This window comes from Rosa chinensis, chromosome 7 (genome assembly GCF_002994745.2).
Source record: "Rosa chinensis cultivar Old Blush chromosome 7, RchiOBHm-V2, whole genome shotgun sequence".
Taxonomy (NCBI): domain Eukaryota; kingdom Viridiplantae; phylum Streptophyta; class Magnoliopsida; order Rosales; family Rosaceae; genus Rosa; species Rosa chinensis.
The window spans coordinates 30483932-30502187 of NC_037094.1; the positions used below are offsets into that span (position 1 = coordinate 30483932).

The window sequence follows — 18256 nt, forward strand, 5'->3', positions numbered from 1 at the left end:
TGTCATACTTTTGAACCCCAATAATTACTAATACATATGTTTTGCGAAATTGAATGATGGTGATTTTCGTTTCCTAGTCTTGATTGTTTTGGTAAATTGTGTCTCTTTCAATGTTGCCTAAACTAACAATCTTTGCATCTCTTTCAATGTGGCCTAAACTAACAATCTTTGCATCTCTTTCAATGTGGCCTAAACTAACAATCTTTGCATGGAGCAGGCACTATTTTTACATATATGAAGTTGAGCGAAGATAGGAACAATCTAAATCAATTGGTTTGAGTTGCATGTGAGACTGTAGATATGCATTGCTATCATGCGAGTGTGACGCACTCGTTAATTTGTTAGATTTGCATTGAATTGTAACCATTATTTCACCGTCGACTATTTCTTTTGTTTTGTTTATAGCTCAAAGACGTACAATCATCCACCTCTAACTAGTGAAATGGTTCTCTTCACCGATCAATCATAACTACTAATTTTCTTTTCCCGTACTATGGCCTCATCGAGCTCTGAGCACCCGGAGTTTGCCGTACGGTCATCGTCATTCTATGATGGAGAAACACATTGGCATCTCTTCGGGTTTTGGCTCTACTCATCAGGTTCTCGCATTGATTTTTTTTTTTTTTTTGGGTCTGTGAATGGCATGAATCTTCTTCTCCTTTTGAGAATCGGCTTGTGTGCACGCTGATACATGCAAGGCTGTGTTGGAGGCAACTTAATTGATATAGGCTTTGCAAATGGCCACAACGAATGTAGCAACTGCGGTTTGGTTGACTATAGTGATGAATTTGAGGTTGTCTACAGTGATCAAGAGTATTGAAATTCTAAAATCCGCAATCAGTAGATTAACTCATTATATGAAGCATATTTGAAACAATTTGCAATTTAATGATTGCAGCTTCGTAGTTTCAATACTCCAAAGTACCATATAATCTTTAAATTAATTTTGCCATTTATTTAGATTGGATCCGAGTTTCTATATGTTGTCCTAACTAGTTCAAGAAAATTAGTGTTGAATTGTTTATATCTAATCATTTCAGTTGTTTGTCTTAGTGATAGTTTAAAATTTAATAGTGGAGCACTTATAACTCCATAGTCCCATGCACGTCCTAATAATTTGATCCTGAACTTCTGACTTAATTTAGGGTATTCTTGACTCTAAAGATTCTCTTGGCAAAGTAAGATTTAGGTGAACAAACATCAATCTTAAAAATTGCATGAAAAAGAAGATGCATGGGTTCACATCAAATTGAATTGATAGACAAAAAAGTTGGGTGGAAATTCACATGGTTTAGGGCCCTCCCAGATTGAAAATTAATTAAGCCTAAAATAGGCTTTGGAGAAACAGAGTCGGTGGGGATGTGGGTGACCTCAACGCGCATTTAGAATTGTAAGATCTATAATAACAAACTCATCTTAGGGCTGTCCCTATTCTTTTTGATTGAATAACGACCTGAGCACGAACAAGAACGTGGTCAAATTATTGACATCGGCATCAATTCACTCCATATGACATGTTCATGTATGGATTTGCATGTGAAGAAAAGATAAGAAAAAGAAACAAAGAAAGAGACCTTTCTTCCTTTGTTTTGTTTTTGTTCTCAATCTTTTGGCAAATGCCAATGACGGTGTCGTTCTGGATGTGATTTGTTTTATGCGTAAATACTACACTAATTAAGGAGTAATGACTAAGGTACCAATTAGAAGATATATAGATGTGAGATTTTTTGTATGCATGAAAGGGAAAGCACCGATTAATTAGTGATTACTAACTCATCATTTGCCTTGCATCAAGAAAGAAGTGAGATGCGAAATGTCTCGCTTACGGGAGAAAAATTGGATGTTGAAAGCCATGAATTCTTAAAAAAGACGTCTTTGATGTGGAGAGTGCTAAGTTCTTCCAAAGATTTGTTCTTATATTATCATCGAGAATGAAACTTTACAGTGCATGGGGGTTTCTGAGGTAGAACACTATTTACTCACTTTTTATGTTTGTTTTCCGTGCTTTGAATCATGATATGAGACACTGTTCTTTTTCTTTTTTTTATTAATTGATTTATTAAAAAATACGAAAGATATAATATAAATAAACAATAATGAATTGTATTGAAAGTTACCATGCTATATAGTCCACTTCCTTTCATCATGGTGGCACTATTTAAGATAAACTTTTTGCAAGTCTACTGTTAATTAACTTGATTGATTATGAAGTTTGTGTAGGAAACACGCTTAGTACAAATACTAAATTTTGTAATAATTCAAGCAAGAACGTTAGGAGTTAGGACACTTGAATGTTTTGACTTTTTGTTTTTTTTTTTCTATGCGAGAATTGAGTGTTCTATTTAATTCCCCTCCAAAACTGAGAAGTTGCATTTTACCTAAATAAAAAGTGGACACTTTGTCCCAAAAAAAGTGAAAATAATTATTTTTAAATTTAGTTGTTTTGTTTTCCACTGTTGAATTTACATCTAATGGAGGTTGAACATAGTTTTCTTAGCAGTTATTGACTAGGTGAACACCACTGATTGAATAAATCACTATAATAGAGCTATTTTAACTACGGTGGATAAGTATTTTTCAACTAGATAATTAGTGGGTACAATTTATCAAAAGTAAATACTTAAAAAATAAATAAAAATTACGGCCGAGAAAACAACTAATTGTTCAATGGCTTGGAAAAAAAAAAAAATATCGATTGTACATGCCTTTTGTTGAAACATATGAAATAGACTGTTGGTTCACGTCATCCGCTTTATTTTTGGTCCTTTAATTTGATTTTCCTTGTTCATTTTGGACTAGAATATTAAAGTCTCTAATTTTATCCAACTCCTCTTGAATAAAGGTCTTTTACATACTGTTCTTCGGTCTTCCTACATACACACTTGATAAAATTTTGGGTCCTGCAAGTATTAGTTGTTTTTGTATTAAATCAGCCTCTTGTCCTAAAAAATGGATTGCAGTGAGCCGACACTAGTGAATTGCATCATTAGTCAGCTGCTTGAGGCCATCTATTCACATAATTGAATCTTAGTACTTGGGCCTGCTTCATTCGGCATCCTTACGCAGAATTGAGACTTCTTTTTTTGTGAGGCCCAATTTATTTTAAACCACTACACGGTCCATGTAATATAACAAATGAATCTCTGAATCTAAATAAGAAAAAAAAAATCGCATATAATAACTCATTTTAGGATAAATAATCCAAATCCAAAAAAAAAAAAAAAAAAAAAAAAATTACATATAAAAAAAAAGTCTTTGAAAAAAAAAAAAAAATGAAGTCCTTGAAAAAATTAATTAAGGGGTAAAATGAGTGGTGGGTCACTCCTAATTTTGGGGTGGTGGTGTTATAAAGACAATCGTCATAACCAAATTAGAGAGCTGTTGTTGGGCCGTGCGTCACAAGTCACAATAAAAACCCAACAGCGAACCCCCCAACCAAAACCCTGCTGTGTTCTCCACACGTCTTTTCCACTCACTTCCACCTCTCTCTCTCCACGCTTCGGCGCTTTGGGTTTTCCGGCCACGACAGGTATTCTCTTCTCCCTTCCGAATTAATTCTCCATTTTCGATTGCACAGTTTGGTTTTTTTTTTTTTTTTTTATAATTCGGGTCATTTCTATGGTTTTTAATTTCATTTTAGGTGGTATTTTTGACTATTTTCAATTGATTGATAGCAAATGCTGGGTTTTTCTGCAATTGATATGGACTCTGCGTTTTTTTTTTTTTCCCGATTCGTGCATGATTGTGTAATTTTTTTTTTTTTTTTGGAGAATAAATTGTGGAGTTTTTATTTGTGTCTGAAGCATGAATTGAATTTTGTAGGTGAATTGGGGTTTTTAATTTTTATTGTTGTTGTTTTAGAGAAAATTGTAATATGCATTGGAGTTTTATAAGCTGAGTGAATATGTGGGTTGGTCTGAAACTCTAAAGGCTTGGTGATCCGATTGGCCTATCTTATTAGGTGCTCCTTCATGAGGAGATGTTGAGCTGGTTTATTGCTGATTCATTGGGAATAAATTGTATTTCTGGTATTTGTTGAGCAAAGATGGTAATCCTATAATTCATATACATAAGACTGATAAGAGTTATAGTTTTGTGGATGTATCTTGACATCTTGTTATGCATTTGATACCTCCACTAAGGTTTTACGAAATTACACTACACCCCTATTTTCAATGTCTGAAATCACATGATGGTAGAACCATTTTATGCATTTGAATCATGTCATTTGAATTATGGGTTGTGGTGTTGAAGTTGGCATTTGAAATTTTGGGTCCTCCATGTGGTGGAAACCACAACACAATAAATGTTGTGATCTTACCACAGAAATGGTGGAGGAAAGATTCCATAAAATGGAAAAGGTTTTCCTTTGTTCCTTATATATGGGAGACATTGGTGCAATGACTACAATCGATTGGCCAATTCGAAGTTAATTAAGACATTGGTTTTCCTTTTTTCCTTATTAATCTCTTTCTCTCGAACAAGGTGGCGGAAAAGGATACAGAAGTTAATGAAAGTACATTATTGAAGGGTCTTAGTGAGATTGGTAGTGCTGTCTATATCTCATATCTCGTGAGAAGGATGGCTTACGGCATTCTGTCCTCCAAAGCAAGTATGGTTTACATGTCAATGGGTGGAATTATAGTATAGTGGTTAGAGGTTTAAGCTGATGTCCTCAGAAAGATAACTCATGGTTTTGAGTTGCTTTTCTTCTAATCATTGTTTTTTTTTTTTTTTTTTTTTTGTGGGAAATACAGAGAATCTTGTTTTGGGAAGATATATGGGTAGCACAGTCTTCTTTTGTTATTTATTATGTCCTGTCATCTACAGTATCACCCATTATGTAGTCATTGCTAGTATTCTTCTCTTCAGATTTTATACAAACGATTAGTTTAAGATTGGTGAAGGATTGAATCATTTTTTCATTACCAGGTGAAAGAGGCCTATCTTTCTGATTAAATTCCACTTGGTCTTGGTTGATGGCCCCTTTATGGTAACTTGCAATGATAAGAGGTTTCAATTGAAATTGTCATTTATTTTTTGATCCTGGTTTGAGGTAGTCTGCAATTTTTCTTCATATATATTTAGTTTGTGGCTGGCCATGAAATAATTTGTTTTCCTAAACACAACATTTATGTCTGTTGGACACACCTAAACTATTTGCCTCTAGTATTCTTTCAATATAGTTTAAGTTTTCCTTTCCTTTTGGTTGCAGGTAAGTTGTGTGAGCAAAGGATATAATGGATTTTCTGTTTAAAGGAATGAATGGAGAGGCTTCTGGTTGCCCCTTTGATGAGAATGACATTCAGAGATGTCCATTCTTGAGGAACCTAAACAAACGCACATGCTTTTCCTTCACTTCCGTAAATATCCCCATTCCTGTATGTTGTCTCTCATAGTCCTCTGACTCCATTTGTTCCTTATCTTAATTAAACAAATGCAAAATGTGAAATAAGAAAAGGTGTTTAATAGTTGAAGTTGATTTTATCTTCCCAGGTCCATGGAGCCAGCGGTCCAATATTTGAAGATGGTCCTAATTTTGATATCGCCTTTAAGCTCTTTCATGGGAAGGATGGTGTTGTCCCACTGTCAGACAGATCTTCTGATAATGACATTCTGGAAGTGAAGCCTGAACTCCAGTTCAATCCTTTAGCTGCCAAAGCTGCCACTATAAGTCTGTCAACATTTGGACCTGGAGGGCCTTTTAGTTTTGGTTCCTTCTCTGACAAAGGGAAAAAGCAGAGCGCCAACTCATCCAGTAAGAAGGAACCCCCTTCGCAGGTAGTTTCCTCTTTTCCAGCTTACAGACTTTATAATGAGAACACAAGTGAATTTGGAAAAGTAAAAACTATTAGTCACCAAGTGGCTTTGCAAATATGTCTGCTAGCATGAAACATGTTTTGGATTATGAAAAACTATTACAGGAGCCTTAGAATATCCAGTAGACCCATGATGTCATTTGAAAAACTTTTGCTTTGCTCAGTAAGTTGTAAATGTGCTGCTTGTATCATGTTCCTTGCTTGTGGTTTAGAAAAAAGATTATCAGATTCTCAGAGAAAATCTGACTTGGCTTTTCTATTTCCATTTTTCCAGAAAGGAAAATCGTCAAAACATGAGGCAGTGGGAAATGATTGGTTAAAAACAGGTAACTGCCCAATTGCCAAGTCATATAGAGCTGTGAGCTCTGTTTTACCACTTGTTGCGACAGCACTTCAGCCACCCGCTGGCATGAAGCTCAAATGTCCGCCTGCAGTAGTTGCTGCAAGGGCAGCCCTTGCTCGCACCACCTTTGTTAAAAACCTACGGCCTCAGCCCCTACCTGCAAAAATGCTTGTCATTGCAGCCTTAGGTATGGCAGTCAACATTCCATTAGGCATGTGGAAGGAGCACACTACAAAATTTTCCCTCTCATGGTTTGCAGCAGTGCATGCTGCTGTGCCCTTCATAGCCATGCTTAGGAAATCAGTTCTGATCCCCAAAACAGCCATGGCATTGACAATCGCGGCATCTATCTTAGGACAGGTTATTGGTTCAAGAGCTGAGAGGATCCGGATGAAAGCAGTGACTGAGAGATTCAGGGAGCAAGCACAGACAACAGTTGAAAGTGCTGGCTTTAGCTCAAGCCAGGTTGATGGCATAACAGGCGGTCATTGTGGTGCCGAAGGAATGGTGTTCAATTCTCAAGGTGTGACGGGTGCCAGACCAACTTCAACTAATGTATGCTTTTAAGTTTTAACATTAATGCATGAGGTGAAACGAAATAATACAAGGAAACTCAAGCTGTCGGTGGTGAAAGATAAAATGGTGGAGATTTCAGCAATTGTGTGAACTGTTTAGATGTTGTGCTGCCGTGCTGCTTATATTCTGTGAATTGTAATTCCGTCTCATCATCCGCATGTCTCTGCAAAAAGAAAAAAATTGTACTATTGGGAAATAAAAATATCCCTTGTTCCTTTCAGCATACAAGAAAGAAGAATTACTTATTTTGCCTTTGGCCCAAGACGCCTATCCATCTTCTCTGAGACACAAACTTGTCCCTTGAAATGTATCTTAAGGACCAAAGGCCTCATTTACGGGAAGATGAGAGGAAAATGCAGATAATCGGGGATCAAAATCAGTGGGAAAAAAAATATATATTACCAGAATCCTCACCAAGTAATGGTTAGTGTTACCCATGGGGTTAGCCAAAGCGGTGTGAGAGTCTAGGAAGGATTGTGTTAGGATTAGGCTAAGGGGCCGATAACTGTCGAAATTGTTGATACTTGGCCCGTTGCTGCAAATTTGTGCAAGCATTCCAAAATATAAGTACTGCGGTAGTATGAAGCTGAATTTGAAGTGCCCATTCAAAACTGAATTCAACCCCTTTATTGCAAACATTTGAACACCGGAAACATTCTAATGGCAGAGACAGGACCAACAACAAACATCTTACGCACTATTTGACACAGAAAGAGGAGGAAGAACAATGTGAAGAAAAGAAACTGACAGAAGTCGATTAGAGAATCTGATTACTAGAAGTCATTTAATTGAAAAACCAAGTCTTCAAGATTGTGGCAGTTATGTGCATACAATATAGAATCCCACAAGTCAGATTCAAAAGATGGAAGTAACTTCAAAATTATGCTAGTTCTACATCTGTCCCAACTGGAATAGTTTGTACAAAACGCATTTCCTGACAGGAGCAAGTTGCTCCGAGGCTGCTAGCACTAAGAAAAGCAACTGCATGACTAACCCCGAATGAGATCCCCCAGCAGACATACAGAAATGATCAGAGCCTGTACTCAAGAAGCTTCTCTTTCAAAAGCGTGATTCTGAAGCTTGGGAAGACTGCTTCAAATGAGTGCCAAAAGTATCACCCAGCTCCAACTTAGCTGAACTAAGAAGCAAATCAAACAGCTAGGAACTGATGGTGACTGAACAACTTCAATAGCTGACCCTTTGATTTGAAACTCCATATCTGCCCGGCTGGGCTCCACTCCTTCCATAAGCTGGAATATGGTTCGAGCTAGGACAGTCTTTCGCCCGGTGCCCAGGTTGGTGACATTTATAGCATTCACCAGAATTACTGGCAACTGGCCTACTATTGGTGTAACCCCCTCCTGATGACTGTCCTGGGCCATTCATAACATTTGGGCAGTTCAAAGAATTATGGCTTGTACCTCCACAGATGTTACAGGTAGGATACAAACCAGCAGAGCCAGTTGAAGGAACCCTAGGACTAATATACTGGCTTCCAACATGTACTTGATTTGCTGGTGCTCCAAACTCTCTACCAGCATTGACAGCATTGGTACCGTAACTAGCATTCACAGCTGGTGTATGTTGTCTAATTGCAGAACTCCCGACTTCAGTATTGTTCATCCCGGCACAAGGTATTGCAGTTTCCCCATTTTTAAGTCTATCCATCAGATCTAAATGAAATCTAGATTTTGAAGAGAAACTAACTTTATCTGCTTTGACAATTGTTGATTTCACACGCTGCTCATCACTAAAAGTCTCCTCCTTTATTTTCAACTTGAAAACAAATTCAGTAAACAAGACCCTTCGAACGATTTCTGCAACTTTATCTTCATCCTGCATTTCATATTTCAAATTATGAAAATCTTTTGCAGTTATACCCATTATTTCTTCACCAGCCTCCTGAAATGCAGTTACCCATGCTATGCCAGTATGGTCTTGTATCTGTAAGTTGAGTATATATCTGTAGTCACACTGTTCTACGGACTGCTCACATCTTTCACACCGCCATGTCCCGTCTCCATCATTTATAACCTTTTTGTTGCATTGCCGCTCCCCTATCTTGAGTGGGCATGCTGCATAGAAGTAGCTATCACTCTTTACAAATATGACAGTAGCACTGATTGTGATCCAATCTGGCTTCTCAGAAGTCCCTAGCTTCTCATCTTTAATCTGGGATATAGTCTTTCGGATATCATTTCTCCCCACACTTGCTGTCCCCCTGGAGATAGAGACACATGGGGAATTCCTTCCTTCCCTGTCAAACCATTCCCTCACCTCATCAGCTTGAGAGTTATTGGGCTCTATAAAGAGTTGACTAGTAGCCATGGTCCCCACCCCCTTGCCATTGAAGTCATTGACTCTAACAGCTTTAACAGCTAGCACTGGAAATAACCCAGAATCGCACATACTTTGAAGTTTTTGCCCTTCTGCATTGCACAAATTGCCCCACAGAGTTACTTCAACGCTACGACAAGACATATCCTTCAACTGGAGAGTTCTCTTTTGTGTCTCACCGTTTTTCGTGCTTATTGAAGCAGCAGGACTGATGAATGTTACCACACCTATTATATCCACAATAGTGTTGTTCTCCAAACCTTCAACATCACTTATTGGCCGAAAATTGAACCGCTGCTGTGGAATCGAGCCATCATCCTCAAAACATAACTGTATTGTCGAAGTGGTGTCCAATTGAATTTCAAACTCGTTACTAAGGTGGTTGAATTTCTTTACAGCTGCCTTTACTGTACCCTTAGAAATCAAGTACACCTTACCAACTTCAATCAAATTGTAGAATTCTTCAGCTATTGAATTAAAGCAGGTCACACGAATTTCCCCACCACAATCAATGAGATCAAAATTAAATACTTTCCCCTCACCACGTGCATTGGTGTAGGACCTGAGTTCTGATTTAGCCGTCACTCTAGCCTTAATTGTCCACTTATTTAGGTACCGATTCAGGGCACAAATTTGTACTATTCTACCAGGAGCTTCATTTTTGGCAACTGGTCCTCTGTTACTATATAATGGAGGTGGCTGTTGATGAGTTGGCTGAGGTGGGCGTGCATAAGAACTTGGAGGTGGCTGTTGATATGTTGCCTGAGGCGGGCGGGCATAAGAATTTGAGTGTGACTGTTGATAAGTAGGCTGAGCATAAGAATTTTGAAGTGGAGGTGGAACCTGGGATATGGGGCTGCGTAAACCTGTGTTCTGACCAGCATATAACCCGCTTACTGGTGCTAACCCAGCAAAACCAGAACCAGTCTCTGGTCTAGGGTGATTGGGAACTGTACTCATTGTAGCATATCTTCCTGGGTCAGCACTACCAGAATAAGAACCACCATACGATTGATTCAATCTAGGTTGTTGGGGAGTCGCCTCAGTCATAGTTTCATGACCCGCCACACGAGCACTGCTGTTAAGAGATTGAGCATTTGCAGGTATTGTCCCTGGGGACTGGGCATTCGAAATTCTGGCAGGCTCTCCAATGATTTCACATGTATCAACTAGCACATCCAATGAGATTATAATGATGATCCTGCACCCAGCAAACGAAATCCACAATATTTTTTTTTTTTAAAGAGAAATTTTAGAACTGGGGGATGTAACTGTAGCAAACAACTTCCATCTAACATAACAGCAGACACAAAGAAAGCGAAAAGATCTACTAATAACTGTGCAATTGACTACGTTCTTATCGATAATGTTACAGATTTTCCTACTCGCGTTCAATTCCATCATCAATGTTAAAAAAGAGGACTCCAAGTTATTTGATTTTGGGGTAAATTGCTGTCAACCTAATCAACTAACCGGCAACGAAAACCACTAGACTCCAGAATTCTAAATTAACTAAAACACAGCTTCAGCATCATTTTCCTCTCAATTCCATTAATCATAAACACAAACTCGAAAACGAAACACGCATCAACAAAACAAGTTTGACCAAAAAAGCATGGAATTTGGAAAAAGGAAGGAAGAGAGAGAGAGAACATACTGGCGGCCTTGGACGGTGGTGCAGGTGAATTGATTGAGGCAGACGACGGAGCCCTTCTGGAGGTGGCCCTGCCGAATCAGGAAGTTCTGCTGAGTGGCAAGCATCCCCTGCTGGGTGTGGGACCCATCGGACAAGGCCAGCCTGTAGCGCTCTTTGTCCGCGCCGGCGCCGCCCTGTGCTTGGATCTGCTTCATGTCGTGCACTTGCAGGATGGGCCTATACTGGTTGTCATGGTCTTCCGTCGTGATCTTCAGTATCGCCCCCTCCGTTAGCCTCACGTCCATCGCCGGAAAATTGAAGGGGTTCGGTTGGCCGGAACTGTGAGAGGGTTGAATCGATTGAGATCGGAAGAAGAGGGTTGAGAAGAAGGGTAGAGTGGGAGATTGGATTGGGAGAGGTGGGGGGAGTTTAAATATTGAAACCCTAGAAATTTTTGAGAGAGAATTGGGAGCGCCAGAACGAAACCGTATTTGAGAGGGAAAAAGTGAGTGAGCTTGTCTTGCAATTTTCATTTCCAATATTAAAATACCCGATGTATCCCTTCACACGAACGGGTGACGTCATTCGGCTATCCTACGTGGCCGCTGAGTGGTGTCACACCTGCATCACTGAAAAAATATATTTTTCCTTTAGACCAGCTTCTTAACACACGCTCACGCGTGGGTCAATTGGCCGTTTTAATTTTTTTATACTTTATTTGTATCTACAATATTTATTTGAGTTTTTATTTGTTTTAGCAATTTCTATAAAAAAAGTTGTTTATTTTTTATGAAATTATGAATAACTTTTTGTTTAATAAGTAATCTTTTTATTTAAACTGCCAACTCAAAAAAAAAAAAAAAAAAAAAAACTGCCATTGTAGTTAACAAAACGTTTAAGATTTTTTTTTTGGTAATTTCTTTCAATTCAGTTTGTTATTATATTTACTATTTTATCCTTCATATGTTAAATTATAAATTTTTAGACTATAATCAAAGAAGGGTAAATTGTGGGTTTATGAAAATTTAACCATAAGCCTTATTGGCTTAATTAATACTGATAACTTTTTTTTTCCTCGCAAGAACGGCTTTTTTTTTTAAACCGAAAATGTATTAGATTTCTAACTACCTAAAAATTTAAAAAACATATCAACATCTCATGGGAATCGATTTATTTAGGGGTGTAAAAATCTTTCCACTGAATTTTGTTCAAAATATAAATTAGTAAAATCTCAATCTAATGTTATTTTATATGAGTGAAAAAGAATACAAGACAAACACTAACGAAATTTTTTCATCTAGTGTAACAATACTCAAAGAAGAAGCCCTAGATAACTTTGTTCTAGTAGTTGCGGTAAGAAGAGAGCAACTTAGCAAGGAGTGGGGAGGTTACTTCCCAAGCGGAGTGAAAAGTAGTGACTGGGCTTGTAAATGATCAGATGATCAGAAAAATTGTGTAAATTAAATTGGTTTGAGATTGAAAACAGCATTACATGCAACGTACATAGTTTGTCAAATTCAGTTGCGACGCAAATTTAGAACACACGCTTTAAAAAATAGAGCTGAGATTGATACATGGCATCAAGATTCATTGTCGAATTGAAGACATAATCCAACGGATCATTTTTCACTTTGATGACTAGGGTGAAGATGTTAATTAAGTCAGCTTACAATTCCGTCTTCATCTTCAATGATTCTGCAAGTGCCATTTGGTGCTGTTGTCTTGAGTTGCAGGTCTTCAAGTTTGTCATGGTCCTTTTTAATGGCTATAGTATCAAAAAAATAATAATAATTAGAATTGACAAAAATAAGAGGGAAAAAAAAATAATTGAAAAAGAAAAAAGAAACCTAAAATCCCCAAACACCTTGTGCCATAGCCAAAACGAAAAGGACACCATTTGCTCATTTCTTTCTGCCCAGTTTTCTCTAGGCACTCCGATCACCGGATAAATGGTTCCGGTGACGGAGCCTCTTACCGAACAGCCACAAAATTCGAATTGATTCTCTCTACCGATACAAACCTGAATGGATTCCCAGGACGTGTCTCAGAAGAAGGGCTATCTGATTCTGCGCTGGTCTCTCGCTGTCCTTTTCCCTATCGTCGCTTTCTGTTCTCTCTCACTTTTCCTCGTCTTAGTCACAGTTTTCGTCTCCAATTCTTCGGTTTCCGGCCCCATTTCGGTTTCGTCTCAGTGCAGGATCGTCTCCAGCAGTAAGCTTATTTTATTTTATTTTTTTTGTCTTCTCTCATATCAAAATTGACTTTAGGTTGTTTGGATTACTGTAATTTCATTGTTTGCTTCACTTGAAAATGTGAACTGGAGACCAAGGCTAGGGTTTTCGCAATTGAAATTGCTCGAAATTTATGTCTTTAAGGTCTTAACATGCTATAATTCAAGTGTTGGAACCTTTAATGAAGTAATATGTGGACAATGTTCTTAGTCTGTTTGCTAAATTTAATTTTTTGTATATTTTTATATTTTTATATTTTACTGGTAGTGATATGCATGGTTTTTGGAAATCGTGGGCATAAGCTGTTTTCTTTTTGCAGGTGTTGATCTTAAGTCAGCCAAGGTTTGTGAGCTCGGATTGTTTAATTACAAAGCCAAGCATGTGTTTTATCCCTTAGAAGGAAGAAGGTTTCGATGTCGTCATGATTACTATTGGGCTTCTGTTTTTAAGGTTATAGCACTTTTACTCTACTCTTTTAAGCATGTTTTGTGCTATTTATATGCGAGTAATAGCAATCTTTATATGTGTAGATTTTGTTTTCACTAAATTTGATTGTCCTGTATCCTTGCAATATTATTACTCTGGTTCTAAATTATTCTGGAAGCTAACTAAACTTAATGACCAACTGATCGAGGGCTGTCGATATATTTTGAGCGTCGCTGGATTGCCAGAATCATGTGTGGTATAAGTGTAACCTTTAATGTTTTTGGCTGCTGGCATCGGTAGCTGTCTTAACCTTTTTATGAAGTTGTAGACATCAAGATTTGCTAGTCTCAGATTAAGTTCACGTGTAATTATGTGTTTCATTGAGAATTGTAGTTTCTCTTTTTTTGAGATATATGCAGAGCATTAATGATGACATATCTTTGATTAGGAGCGTCGTTATTAGGTTTTCCTTCAGGATTGAGGAAAATTCAGTTCATTTGTCAACCAAAAGAGATGTTTGAAAGATTCCTACTACTTGTATTGGAAAATGATACAATAAATTGTGGCTTTGCATACTTTCTGTTCATTCAAGTGTTAATTCATGTTTTTGTGATTGCAGGTGGAGTACCAAGATCAGTCTTCTGGTCAAACTCGGGTTGCACTAGCTGAGGCTCCAAGTGAGGCTCTTCCTCTTAATTGCAGACCTAATTTTGGTGCTGCATGGTTGACCAAAGACAAATTCAAGGTAGGGTTTGAAAGCTTTTACTTTATTTTCCACTTATGAAGTTATGCTATGGTGAAGGTAGAAATTACTGTCGCATTATGTTAGAATTTAGTATTATATTAAAGTCCAGCTTAATATGATGTTGCTGATATCTGTAATTGAACTTTTTTCCATATCCTTGTCCTGAAGTTCTTGGCAGACATTTAACTTGTTCATTTATATTTATATTTTTAACTTTTTCACCTTTGTTTGGTCAGGTCAATAAGACTTATGACTGCTGGTACACATATGGTGTTTCTCAAGTAAGCTTATATGATGATGGTTTCTTCAGTTGCCAAGCTAAAGATCCGTCTACATTTGAAATGATAAGAAGATATTTCATCCTGTGAGCAAACTAACTTTATATTGTGTGTTTAATTACGCTCTGTTCTTTCATTATGAATGTTGTTTCATTGAATAGATTAGGTGCAAAGTGTTAGTTTTAGATTTCGTCATAAAATCTCATGAACAATAGAGGATAGTCTTTTTAGATAAATTTCTTGTCTCATAAGCAAGGTTATCTGTTTTGTGTAGATGTCCAGGGTCTGGAAATTTTGTCATAACATGACAGTCATGAATGAACTTGAGGAGGTAGTAATCAATGTATTGTGTTTTGATTAAAAACAAGGAAGAAAACTTAGGTCCGTAATAGGTTCATGTTCTTGGACTTTGTCTTGGAGCAAAACGGTTTTGGGGTTATTTGGAGGAATTGGATGAGGCGAATGAATCGAGTAGATTGGTGGAAATTGCATAGGAATTGTATAAGGGCCTTGATAGTTATGTCACACCTACATTGCGGAACAATCTTTTTTCTTCTGAAGAGGGCCGAAGTTGAAAGACTTATTATTGAGGGTTTTAGAGGTGTTCAGCTCGGTTTCTGGCTTGAAGATAAATAGAACTGAATGTTCGATTTCAGGAATAAACAGTGGAAGAGTCGGCAACAATTTACAGTTCACAGTTGCCACTTGGGCATCCTGTTGTCGAAAAAGTGGAGAGGAGATTAGAAGGCTGGGCTAAAGCCAATTTACTCACTCACGTTTTCGGATTTCTAAAACTGTGGCTAAAAGGATTGAAATTTTAACAAGGATATTTCTGGGAAGGTGTTGGAAGAAAAAAAAGTTCTTGTGGTCAAGTGGGGATTGGTGGCACAAGCAAAAGGATAAAGGGGCATAGAACCGGTGTAGGTGGCAAGGAAGAGTGAGGCTTTGCATGGTAAGTAGTTATTGCATTTTTTTACAAGAGAGAATCTATTTGGGTTGCTGTCAAAGTATAGCTTGCATTAGATTGGATGGGATTCCAACATTGTGACAAAATATTCAAGGGTGAAAGGGTTATGTTTTGTTAAAAGTGAAACTGCTTTATATAGTGTCTTCCCTTCCTTATATACATTATCCATTTATCATAACGTCATCACATTTTTATGTGCAATTTTATTATTCTTATACTTTGTCTTTGGAATTTGGGTCTCAAGAGATCTAAACCACCAGTAGGTGGGACAGTTAACCAACATATTGGCCTGTTTAGAATATTTGAGGCTGGGCCAGATAGAAGATTATGGAAGTTGGAGGTCTCTAGAGTTTTTTCATGTCACTTTTACTCAGAAATTACTGAACAACTCCTCTTTCCTTTTTTGGTCCCTGTCATGCAGTATGGAAGGCTGAATTACTTCCTAATGTATGAGTTTTAGCGTGGGTTGTTTCTCATGGAATGAAAGCTTGTAATATCGTACAGATGAGGCGGCCTTCTTGATGTCTTTCACCACACAAGTGTGATATGTAAAAGAGCAGCTGAGGTTTGAAACATATGTTGCTTCAATATCCTTTTTCTCTGCTTTTCAAAATTATATAGGAAGTTAAATATGAGCTGGAATTATCTGGACTTATGTAATGCCTTGGTGTGTGGGAGTTATATGTTCTTTGGAGGCAGACAAAGGGGCATGGGTTTAGGGAGATGTGCTTCGCTGGCTGTTTTTGTGGGTGGTGTTAATGGAGGGGAACAATAGTCTTTGCAGAAGCTAGGGGTGCGGATGTGGATTAACTATGGGATAGGGTTTTTATTTCTGCGTGTTGGTCTCCTTAGAATTCAGAGATTACTCTTCGAGGCTATTCTTTGCTATGACTTAGATTTCGTTGAATAATTGTCTTGGTTGTGAATCATTATGTTTGTTAGTAAGTAGGACTCCTTGTTAAAGAGAGGTTTATTTGTCATAAAAAAAATTACACGAAAATATGAATCAATTAACATGAAGTGTTAATTATTATTCAAGCATAAAGTCAACCTCAAACCGTTTTTTCAGCTGGTGTTTTTTTTTTCTTTTTCTTTTTTTCGGTTGAAGTACTCCTTCTCTATGCTGTAATCTGTTAAACCACCTCAATAGTTCTCCTTAGTCAACCTAGTCTAGATTCAATCTATAGCTGGTTGTTAATCTGTAATTGTGTGATTCCATAAGTTTAGCCATAGATTTAATTTCTTAGCATAACAGTTCATTTATTGTACCTATCTAAACTCCTCTTAAAATATGGGAATACACAGAAATTCACCAAATCTTTCATAATCACTACTATCTTATCATCTTTCTACTTTTAGCTGTTGTACACAGCTCCAATATGTCGAAAAGTAGAACTACGCTGGGATGAGTGGAGCTACTTACATATAGCTTATAAGTTATAACTAATAACACAGATAATGCAGTATAGCTTTTCCATATTGTCTATAATGTTCATTATTGTACAGTTTTATCTAGATCATTGTTGCATAATCTGTAGGCATTCTCTAGTTGGAAACATCTAGAACTAGTTCAACACTTTCATATATTCCACACCTTATAATCTTCAGTTTTGTAGTGATAGTATTATTTCATACATTCCGCTACCATTAAACAGAAAAAATGCAAGGTGAAATCTAAAATTAAATCCTATTTATGATGACTATATGCTAGTCATTTTGTAAATAACTACCATGTATTGAGAATAAGTGGTAAGAGCTGGAAGTTCATCTTTCACAGAAGCAGCTTTTGACAAGTTACTAAGCCTCTGCACCCTTCCCCTTTTTATCTGGCTTTCTACTGGCATCTGCCATGAGAATTTTAGTGAAAGAGGCAAATTTCTCTGTTCTAGCAGTTGCTTAGTTTTCATGTTTTCAATTTATGTCTGTTTTGTAGATCTGGGATCTTTTATTGCATTCTTACTTAGTGATATATATATTTCTGGTGTCTTATTTGTCAGGTCAACAAAGATCTTACGCTCCTGGTTTCTAAGCCAGGAACCAGCCCTGTATTGGAGGTGGGAAACCATAATTGGACTTGTTACTGGTTTTTCAACCGCATTGATCTCAATAAGCTTCTTTAAACTCATGCAACTCTTGAAATCTCAATTGCCTCAAATCTCTGCTAGAAGAATGCTTACACAGTCAATCTCTGCGGTCCTCTTCAGGCGCACTTGTTTTCTCGTGGCATACATCTCTTTTATGGGTTGGTTGGCCATCGAGTATGGGAAAAGGCTTGGCCTGCCAGAGATTCTCACTCTTCTGAAGGAGTAAGGCAGGCCACACTCTTCTCCAACAAGTGCCAATCCCTTTATGTTTCCTCGGGTCCTCGAATCTGCAAATTCAGAGCTGCTGCAAGTATATGTATCATTCATTCCCTGTACTAATATACAATTGAGTAGGTAAATGTACTTGGATCTTGTTAAATAGAATATGTTGAGCTCAAACAGAAATTGTATAGGCAGCGTACCCGGAATAGAACAACAGTTACACTAATCTCATGTCATTTTTAGAATAAAAAGAGAGATCGCCAACGTTAACTGCATAATTTCCTCTTTCCCTTTTCATTTGGATCGGCGGTGGATTGCGTTATTAAAATATTAAATTTTACTGCATTTTACCTGTAGCATACTGTCATATATTAAGATAGCAATCTTTTTTCATTATGCCTGCTGGTCTGTTATTTTTATTTTATTTATTTATTTATTATTATTATTATTATTATTATTATTATTATTATGGTTAGGTTGGAACCAACTATAAGATCTTCTCCTCCCCCTCTGAATGAAATCACAAAATAATTAAGCCAATTATAAAAAAAATTTCACAGTTTATAAGCCAACTTGTGTCTTCAGTAATAAA

The 18256-nt window shown here is 37.3% G+C and overlaps 3 protein-coding genes across 7 annotated transcripts; 2 read left to right on the forward strand and 1 right to left on the reverse strand.

Annotated features, from left to right (window-relative positions):
- The first annotated feature begins 3374 nt into the window (after window positions 1-3374).
- LOC112176558 lies at window positions 3375-7000 on the forward strand. Of its 5 annotated transcripts, none has more exons than XM_040510181.1 (5): window positions 3394-3529; window positions 4933-5056; window positions 5216-5381; window positions 5479-5781; window positions 6094-7000. In XM_040510181.1, the coding sequence occupies exons 3-5, from the start codon at window positions 5241-5243 to the stop codon at window positions 6727-6729; spliced, it is 1080 nt and encodes a 359-aa protein (XP_040366115.1). In that variant the 5' UTR covers window positions 3394-3529; window positions 4933-5056; window positions 5216-5240; the 3' UTR covers window positions 6730-7000. The 5 variants fall into 5 exon arrangements, with proteins under 5 accessions (XP_040366112.1, XP_024170312.1, XP_040366115.1 ...); XM_040510182.1 differs by having other exon boundaries at window positions 4933-5013; XM_040510179.1 differs by having other exon boundaries at window positions 4933-4993.
- A 508-nt stretch (window positions 7001-7508) lies between these two features.
- Window positions 7509-11227, reverse strand: LOC112176557 (replication protein A 70 kDa DNA-binding subunit E). The gene is made up of 2 exons (XM_024314543.2): window positions 10733-11227; window positions 7509-10276 (listed from the first exon to the last, which is right to left on the reverse strand). Exons 1-2 carry the CDS (start codon window positions 11014-11016, stop codon window positions 7924-7926), a joined length of 2637 nt encoding a protein of 878 aa, XP_024170311.1. The 5' UTR covers window positions 11017-11227; the 3' UTR covers window positions 7509-7923.
- Window positions 11228-12532: 1305 nt separating this feature from the next.
- On the forward strand, window positions 12533-18009 carry LOC112179452. The gene is made up of 5 exons (XM_024317870.2): window positions 12533-12922; window positions 13262-13392; window positions 13988-14113; window positions 14350-14477; window positions 17356-18009. The coding sequence occupies exons 1-5, from the start codon at window positions 12736-12738 to the stop codon at window positions 17666-17668; spliced, it is 885 nt and encodes a 294-aa protein (XP_024173638.1). The 5' UTR covers window positions 12533-12735; the 3' UTR covers window positions 17669-18009.
- Window positions 18010-18256: the final 247 nt, after the last annotated feature.